Here is a 9,243-nt window from a genome sequence, read left to right on the forward strand (position 1 = left end):
GGTGCTGGAAGGTTGCTATAAGGTCCCCCCAGAGCCTCCTTTTCTCCAGGCTGAACAACCCCAACTCCCTCAGCCTGTCCTCACAGGAGAGCTGCTCCAGCCCTATGATCATTTTTGTGGCTCTCCGCTGAACACGCTCCAACAGCTCCACATCCTTCTTGTGCTGGGGGCTCCAGAGCTGGACACAGGACTCCAGGTGAGGTCTCACCAGGATGCAGTAGAGGGGCAGGATCACCTCTCTCCATCTGCTGGCCACGCTTCTTTTGATGCAGCCCAGGATTTGATTTGCCTTCTGGGCTGCTGCTGCACATTGGTGGCTCATGTTCAGCTTCTCATTTACTAGTACCCCCAAGTTTTTTTCCAATGGGCTGCTTTCTAGCTTGTCCTCTCCCACCCTGTATTGGTAATGTTGGTTGCCTCTGTCCAGGGGCAGGACCCTGAACTTGGTCTTGTTGAACCTCATGAGGTTCACCTGAGCCCAGCTCTCCAGCCTGTCCAAGTCCCTCTGGATTGCCTCCTGTCCCTCTGGCGTGTCAACTGCACCACCCAGCTCGGTATCGTCACCAAACTTGCTGAGGGTGCACTTGATGCCCCTGTCTGTGTCATTGATGAAGATGTTAAACACCACTGGTCCCAGTACAGACCCTTGAGGGACACCACCTGTCACTTTTGCCCAGCTAGATGTCGAGCCATTGACCACCACTCTCTGGGTGTGACTGTCCAGCCAGTTTCTTATCCACTGAAGAGCCCACCCATTAAACCCACATCTCTACAACTTAGAAAGGAGGATGCTGTGGGGGATGGTGTCAAAGGCTTTAGCAAAGTCAAGATAGATGATGTCCACAGCTCTTCCCTTGTCCACCAGTGCAGTTGCTTCATTACAGAAAGGCACCAGCTTGGTCAGGCAGGACTTGCCCCTAGTAAAGCCCTGCTGACTCTCCTGAATTACCTGCCTGTCCTCCATGTGCCTTAGCATTTCTTCCATGATCTTCCCAGGCACAGAGGCGAGGCTGACAGGGCGGTAGCGCCCAGGGTCATGAAATGCTGATACACCTTTCCACTGGATTTGACAAGCATTTGCAAAAGTGTGTAATGTCAAGTGTGCATTCATTAGCACGTTTGCAATGTCCTCTTCTCTTAAGGGTTTAGGTGATAATTTTCAGTAAATCAGAACAAACTCCAGTGCTTCAGTGGGGAACAGATCTATAGCATTGTTTTTTTTCCTTGAATTTTTGATTGGTCCTTACTAAAATTAGCACAAGTAGTAGTGGCTTTTCTGTTTTGAAAAGAAAATGAATTCAAATGGTCCTGGCAGCAGTTGAATGGTTTGGTACTACTGCAGTGCAGGGGTGTTTTAACTCCCTTTTTCTTATATTTTCAGGACGGGGCTTTGCATTTCAGAGAAAACAAAAGATTGAAAGACAGTACAGGAAACTGTTGAAAAAGGGAAAAAAGGTCCCTTCACAACAGAATGATCAGTTTACTGACACGTATCCAGAGCACCTGAAACATCTTTACCTGGCTGAGGAAGAAAGGCTTAAGAAGCGTCGCAGGGCTCCAGATGATTCAGTTTTACCGGAAGAAAAACTTAACGAAGTGGTAGAGTAAGTATTTTAAATATCTCTTAAAATAAGTAATTGTTTCCATCACTAGTGAAATGGTTTAGATCTTAGGCGTACATGAACTTCAGTATGGTGATTTGCTTTACTAACAAAATGCTGTTAGGTCTCTCCTGTTTTTCCTGACTATTGGAAAATTTAAACTTACAGCTTTGTTGTGTTTGCATCAGAATCAGAAACCAAAAGGGTTGATGCTTAGGGCTTGATCCCACAGAAATATTATGACAGTTACCACTGTACTTTTAAGGATAAGGTTCATCCCAAGAGCAGTAAGTGTTTGGCCAATTTCTTACCATATCTACAAAGATAAGAGCCTGCTTTTTAGGTAGTATGTTTTTGAGTCTACAGAGTTTTCCTTTGGAGTAGTTCTCAGTATTTTTAAATGAATACCACTTTTCAAAAACATTTTTACATTATCTTTCTATTCTTGGTTTGATAAGTTGTCTTCTTCATATTGCACTGTTTTTCTGCTAGAATGAGTCATACTGTGTGCAGTTATACTTTTGTGGTATGGCTCATTTTAGGAGGATTTTATCTATGAACTTTAAAAAAACACACATATTTTTTTTTTAAATCTTGGTTAGGTATGTTGGCAAAATGAAAAGCATGGTCACTCAGGTCTGACATGGTTATGGCAGGGTTTTTAAACATCACCCAGGCATGCTGTGCCCTTTCGTCCTCAGTACAAGGAGTGTCATAAGTCTCTGAATCTCAGGGTGTATCTACATCTGAACTTTCCTGGGAAGAATGCCTGGGAGAGGTGGTGAAGCCAGGCAGATCTGAGCCCGGCTGTGGGAGAAAAGTAGAGTTTTGTCTGGAGTAGGCAGCTTAATTCATGCAGATGTCTGAAACAGGACTGATGTTTTTGTGACTGAGGGAGGAGTCACCATCCCTGGAGGTGTTTGAAAAAAACATGAAGATGTGGCACTTGGGGACATGATTTAGCACTCATGGTAGTCTTGGGTGATGTTTGGACTTGACGATCTTGGAAATCTATTCCAAACATAAAGATTCTATGATTTTTCAATCCAAAGAGAATTTCTTCATTTTGTTTAAACTATGGTCACTGTGGTTGTAAACTAGAGTTAATAATTCTGCAAAAATGTGACTGCTAATTTGTGAGGTGGTGTGATGCGTAGAGTCTCTTCAGTAGACCAATGCTCTTTGGGAATGTGGAATAAGACAGGCAACTATTTTTGGTAAATATTGATGTTTAAGTAGTTTAATACTTGAGACGATGAAATGTCATTACACAGTTTCGCCACAAGATGGGGATGAGAATAAAGCAATGATTTTTTTTTTCCCTGAAGAGAGTGGTATTTCTAAATTAAATTATGAGCAAATAACTTCTCTTTCCTTTTTGATGATCTCCTTGATGATGGTGGCTAGTTTTGAACTTTTTGTGAACAGTTTGTAAATATCTAGCAAGGCTTGTATTTTTCATGTATGCCACTACTTTATTGTAAATCTGAAAGAAAGATGATTTAGCACTAAATAACCAGAAAAATCCACTCAGTGTAGTATGACAGTAAATTCCAGACAAATGGCACTGGTTTTCTGGTGCTGTTTTCTTTGGTGAAAGATACCCGGCCAGCTTTTTATATTGCTATTGGGACGGAGCATAATTTCAGTTTCTACTTGCAGAACATTAGGTACAATAGTACACCGTCTCCTTCAAGAAGAAACTTTTAGAAAGGCATTGTTACTGCTTTTCACCTTGCCATGTCAGCCTGACTTCTCTGGCAGGCAGTCTGCTAACAGCTGGCTGTGCTCGTGTCTCTGCGGTTGCATCCATATGTCAGAACCAGAAGGAGATAGTCCACCACTAAGCTAGTGCATTCAGTTTTTCTAGAAGAGCTCATATGGTGGGGGAAAAATCCACCTCTTGTAGGCACTCTAAACTTCATGAAGCATCGCTGAAGCGTCAGCTGTGTGAAGAACCAGCCATTAAGGTATGTGTGTTACTAGAAGTTGTATGCAGGCCAGTCTTGGGTGCACTCTACTTTGGAGGAATTTCATTTGCTGTGTTTCATGTGAGCTACTCATTACATGACATGTAACGGCGTAGGGTATAATCTAAGAGTTATGTATATAGGTATCCATTCTGTGGAGAAGGATGAACCTTCTGAAATGTGTATTTCTAATTGACTTCCCCAAATATGCAAAAAAACAGTGAAAAATGGAAGACTGTGCTCTGATTGTGCAGTGGCTATAGGATATGTGGTTATGTCTGCCTGGTGATAGTCTGTATCTGAAGGACAGGTACTTTTTTTTTTACAGGTCAGTTACAACTGAAAGGAAGTTTAAGAAGAAAACAGCCAACCAGAAGGCGAAAGAAGAGTATGAGAAAATAATGGCTGAACGTGCTAGAAAGAAAGAGGTAAATTTTAGAGATCTTTTCAACTTCTTTTTCAACTTGACAGTGCTACTCAGGCATGAAGGTGTTCAAAGCTGTCATTCCCTTTGTTTTTACTATTTTTGTCTTGCAGTTGCTGTTAGTGGGATTTTATTATGTCAGTTGGTACACCAGGAAAAACTTAGATCTTGATCTGTATATCCCAGTGGATTATACTAGACCTCTTAAATATTGTAGAAGGGGAAGTAATAATACCATCATCTTGTGATGAAAAATGAAATATCCATCCTGTTTCTTACATAAATATATAGCTGAATAAAACATTATTTCTTCAGTTTAGCTGTGTTGAAAATCAGAGTAGTTTTATGCAAGCTGATGTGTGATTCTGTTTGAGTTGTGTGGTTGTTCAGCCAACACCTTCTTTCTTATTAGATGCAGATCATGCTGGAAGAAATCGATGTTACAACCAGCTTATTTAGAGGAAACAGGAGCAAACTAAAAAACAGCAAGACTGCAGGGAACTGTCTTTGAGCAGCACATAAGAGTTGCCTGAGGGAAGGTGTTAGCATTTTCAGTCTTGTTCAAGATATTTAGACAAAACAAACAATAGCTAAATGCCACAATAACAGTAATCATTTGTGTGGAATACTGGTATGATCATACCTTCATATATGTTAGAAAGCCCTGGATTTGCTGTTATTTATTTTGGAAAAAGAAATAAGCTTAAAGGCACAGTTTAGGCCTCCAAACTATATAAAAAAAGCACCAGGATTTAGCAAAGATCAGAAAAAGTACAAACCTAAGTAACAGCTACCTAAGTATGATGAATGTTCTTGCTTTGTGTAAGTATTTGGTTGGTCGCTTAAATTGAAGTTGTTTACAACAATATGCTGAACAGCAGTTGTTGGATAGGAAGTGAATTACAGGTAAGTTAGAGCTACTGCTACTCTGATTAAAAAAAAGGAATGAATTACATTAATCTCTGTTACAGTAAAGTAACTGGAGCATTCTGAATGAAGAGATGTTGTCTTTGAAGGTTTTTTCCCCCCTGGGCTAAAGCCTCTTAGATTTCTATATAGTAATATTTTCCTGAGTTATTTCTGGTTAATTTGACATTCTACAGCACAGAACATTCTTACTGATTTTTATACATCACAGAAGCTAGCTATGTTATGGAAAACAAAACCATAACTGGTAAGTTACCTGCAGAAACATCTGCCTGTGTGGTCAGCATGGTGCCGTGTTTCAGAGCAAGCTTTATGCGGAGCAGCCGGCCAGCGGAGCTGAGGCAGCCCTACGGTCTGGCTTGTGATGTCCTGCCTGGTCTGGTAGGACGCCATCAGAGTGACAGCAGCCAGTCAGCTTGCTTGCTGTGGAGGTGTGCCCAAATTGCTTGCTAAAATTACAGCACAGTAATGGTGTTTCTAGTGTCAGTACAATACCTAATTGCCAGTACCTTTACAAAAAGAAACATTACTGCTTTTAGATAGCTTCATAGCTACAGAAGGTATGTAATTATTTCATAATCATATCTATTTAATTTCAGGAAGCAGAAAAAAGAAAGCAAGAAAGGGAAGTGGCTCAACGGTTGTACAAGCAGAAGAAAATGGAAGCTTATAAAATATTGTGTAAGAAGACAAAAAGAGGACAGCCAAATCTAAACTTACAAATGGAGTTTCTTCTTCAGAAAATACAGCAAAATACATAAATCTCTGCATACATCTTAATTGCAGGGTTTGAGTTACTTGTGGCCATTTTATTAAATTTCTTTTAAGAAATAATGTCTTTTTGCTCTATATGTCTTCTGTCATTGGCTTGATTTATCTCGTCATTCTGGCAGTGGGCTGAAATTTGTGTTCTGTGCCAAGAGTGAGCAGGCACAGAGGTACCCTGAAAATAAATGGTTTGTATTTCTGAACTTCAATTCTGTTAGCTAGGTAATATCCTGAATGCCAAATCATTAGTGTTTAGTACTGTCTGAACATGAAACTGTGTAGTGAAAAGCATTTGTTTCCTAGTTCTAACACTCCCTGCAATTGTGACTACTAAAATTAAGCTTTCTTGAGAGGAGTAGAATGATACACATGACATGATGGATAGCTCATGAACTGCCGTGGCTTCTTAGATAGGGGTTGGCAAGTGAACACAACACAGGCTATACTCAGGTGGCTGTTATTTGTCATTCACCACACAGAGTAAAACTTAACAAAGATCCAAAAATGGTATGAACATAAAGATATTGTGGAATGAAGAGATACTTTGTGCTTGGAGATTTATACTTTGGTGCCTTTTTTTTTTTTTTTTTTTTTTTTTTTTTTTTTTTATTTTATTTTTTCTTTTTTTTTTTTTTTTTGTCATTGTTCATTAACTTAAGTATGACTTTCTAGCTATTATGGATCAGGTAGATGGGTTAAGGTTGACGTTGAGTGTATGAAGTTTCTAATCTTTGTTCTTTGAAGCTTCAAGCTTAAATCCTTGATTCGGAGCTGCGGTTAGTGGTCTTTGGTCTAACTAAATGAAAGCATTTTTAGTAAGACTATGTTTGCAAGTTAAATATTTTTCTTAAGGTTATGCAGGAAAATACTACTCAACTTTTGTCTTTATCTCAGTCTGCTTTGGCAGCCAAAAAAATAAGACTGAGGGGTTTTCTGCATGCAATAAACTCCAGTTAGACTTCAAAGTAACAAATGTCTTGGAAGAAATTTCTCAGGGCATGCACCCTAAGATTTGCAATGCATTTACAGTAGTAAATTATTTACGGAACCACATTGCCTCATTTAGAACTTGATATCAACTGCAAAAGCTTCCTATTTAAAATACGTGTGAAAAATAAATAATTCTGAATTGCATGACAAGTGCTGTTAAATGAAGAGTTGAGTTGGCTAAAGCATTTCTTGTGTCAGTATCCTGAGGCTTTTCCCACCTCATTTTATAGTTTTTGCAAGGCTTTGAATCTTTGTCCTGTGATGTCATCTAGGCAAAACGACACAAGTTACAAGGTGGTGCACCAACAGAAAATGTAGGAGATTTTCATGAAATGGACATGTCCTTTCTGGGAGGGAAAGGGGGTGTAAATTTGACATGTTTATTCTGTTTTATGCTTTTCCTTCTGTGGTTTTGTTTGTGGTTGGTTGGTTGGTTTGTTTTGGAGAGGAGGGGGTGTTTGTTTCTTTGTTTGTTTCCTAATAATTGCTCTAGTCACCGATTTTGAATGGCTCTGAGTTGAAACATTAAGGAGCAGAAATCTGCAAAGTGCCCAGAAAGTGGAAAAGGCAAGTTTTGGCTCAGAGTCTGTTGTGATTCTTGTCATTCTAGGCAGTTGGCTCCAAGTTTAAAAAATTAAAACTACAACTCTTTACAATAATTAGAGTTTTTTTTCTATCAGTAATGCAAAAGACTTAAAATGTTAGCTTTGTGTGACTTGTAACATGAAACATCTTCTGTGTGATTTCATGATGAAAGTTCTTCCATTTTTTTTTGAGTGTGTCTGTTACTCTGCATAATCTTTTGTTCATTGGCTAAAGAAATGTTAAGCACAAATATTCTGAATTATCTTAAAAAGATCTTGGTTTGTATCAGTTGACTTACATACCTCCTGGGCAGATGTTTACCATGATGTCAGCTCCCTGGAAAGATTTCAGACAACTAAGTCTTAGACCAGAAATTGCACTGATCAGTGGCCATCCTGGATTACTGGTAGACAGTCTAAATACCAGTACACTTTTAGATACGGTGTTTATCTGTAAATCATTTGGATAAAGTTTGAACGATGCATTTGAAATCCAGATTTTTTTTTTTTTAACTTGAGCAAAACTTTGCTATCAAAACATTCCATGTGCTTGATTTTTCCTGGAGAACAGGTTAGGTAATATGAGCTGGTATGTGAGCTTGTGAGCTAGTAAGTTAATGACCTTTTTTTGTTTTTTTTTTCTTACTTCCTCCTTAGCAACAAGAAGCCTCAGCTGTTGATTAGTGCAAAATAATTTTGCTCTGAAAAGAAATCTCCATGGTTTTACTTGCATTATTTTCTGGGTTTTTTTAAGATTTTGAATTTTGAGAGAAATCCAGGTCTTGCAGTATCTGATCCACAGCATTGGTCATTAAAATTCAGTCTTACCTCATTCTGACTTGAACTGCTGCCTTTCTCTTTAGTCTTTTTATTCCAAGTTCGTGGTGAAGGTTAATATCACCCAGTTTATCTGATTTTGCCAAAGAGGTGCCTGAAAATGCTTCCTGCTTCCCCCAGAGCTCAGATAACCTGATGGGGCAGAGCACTTAAAAGCAGTGCTGTATCTCACCTTGCCCCAGTGTTGCTGGTTTCAAGAAGATGGAGTTGCTGTTATTTCTCCCCATCACTTTCCCTCCTCTGTACCTTTATTTTATTTGGAGATAAAAAGGGGCTTTGGCAAAGCCCAACTTCTCAGATTGTCATACGAGAGACCTTTTTTCCCTCCAGAAGTTAGTTCTTGGTGTAACAGTTCTAAAGTGAAGGAGTTACATGACGTATTGCCTCACGTTGCCCGTTGCTGATGGCCACGAAGCAGCAGCCGAGGGCAGTAGCCCTGAGGAGCGGGCGCAGTCCGGTCTCAGCTGCTTCCCGAGCCCACACGCCGGCGCTGTCACTCCGCTGAAATGAAGCCAGTACTGCTGGAAGGTGGTGACACAGCGCTGGTGACACTCCCTGGCTTTGGTCCTGCAGGCAGACAAGGGAATTGAACTTTCGCTTTCATTTACAGAGTAGCACTTTTAACAACCAACCCATTGTCTGTTTAGGGAGAAAAGTGGGGAGAATAGAGGGAAGGAATGTTTTGAAGAAAGAAATAAAGATCTAGTTACTTTTTCTGATCTGGTGATCACTAGGAAAATAGTCCAATAGCAATTAATTATGAGTTCATAGAGGCTGTCAGTAAAAGCTGTTGCTTTCTGGTGTCTCTTTTAATTTGAAACATGTGAGAAGTTAGTCCTATGCGATATTAAACTTCTGGGTTTTATTAAAATTTGCTGTGAATACGTGGTGAAGATGTTCAAATGTGAAAAAGAGGACCATTAGTACTGTTGCTCTTGGGGGTTTTTTGTTTGGTTGGTTGTTTTTTTTTTTTCTCCTCTCTAGTCACACACTGAACTTCTCTAGCAGCTTGTTTTCTATTCTCTGAAAGCCTGCAGAACTCAAGTAGTTAAGTCTTTCCAGTATGTCTTCTGAGAAAGATGCAGTAGAATGGGTAGGGCTGCACAGTTTGAAGTTTTATTCTTTAAATTGGATAGTCAATG

General features: G+C 39.6%; 1 protein-coding gene across 1 annotated transcript; it reads left to right on the plus strand.

Moving 5' to 3' along the window:
* Positions 1 to 1,381: 1,381 nt before the first annotated feature.
* On the plus strand, positions 1,382 to 5,683 carry CCDC59 (coiled-coil domain containing 59; the record flags this gene model as incomplete). Its single annotated transcript, XM_008937791.1, is given in 4 exon segments — positions 1,382 to 1,569; positions 2,393 to 2,445; positions 3,918 to 3,999; positions 5,522 to 5,683. Coding segments are annotated over 4 exon segments (485 nt in total), but the record flags the coding sequence as incomplete, so codon positions are not given.
* Positions 5,684 to 9,243: the final 3,560 nt, after the last annotated feature.

Source organism: Merops nubicus, unplaced genomic scaffold (genome assembly GCF_000691845.1).
Source record: "Merops nubicus isolate BGI_N331 unplaced genomic scaffold, ASM69184v1 scaffold5493, whole genome shotgun sequence".
NCBI lineage: Eukaryota > Metazoa > Chordata > Aves > Coraciiformes > Meropidae > Merops > Merops nubicus.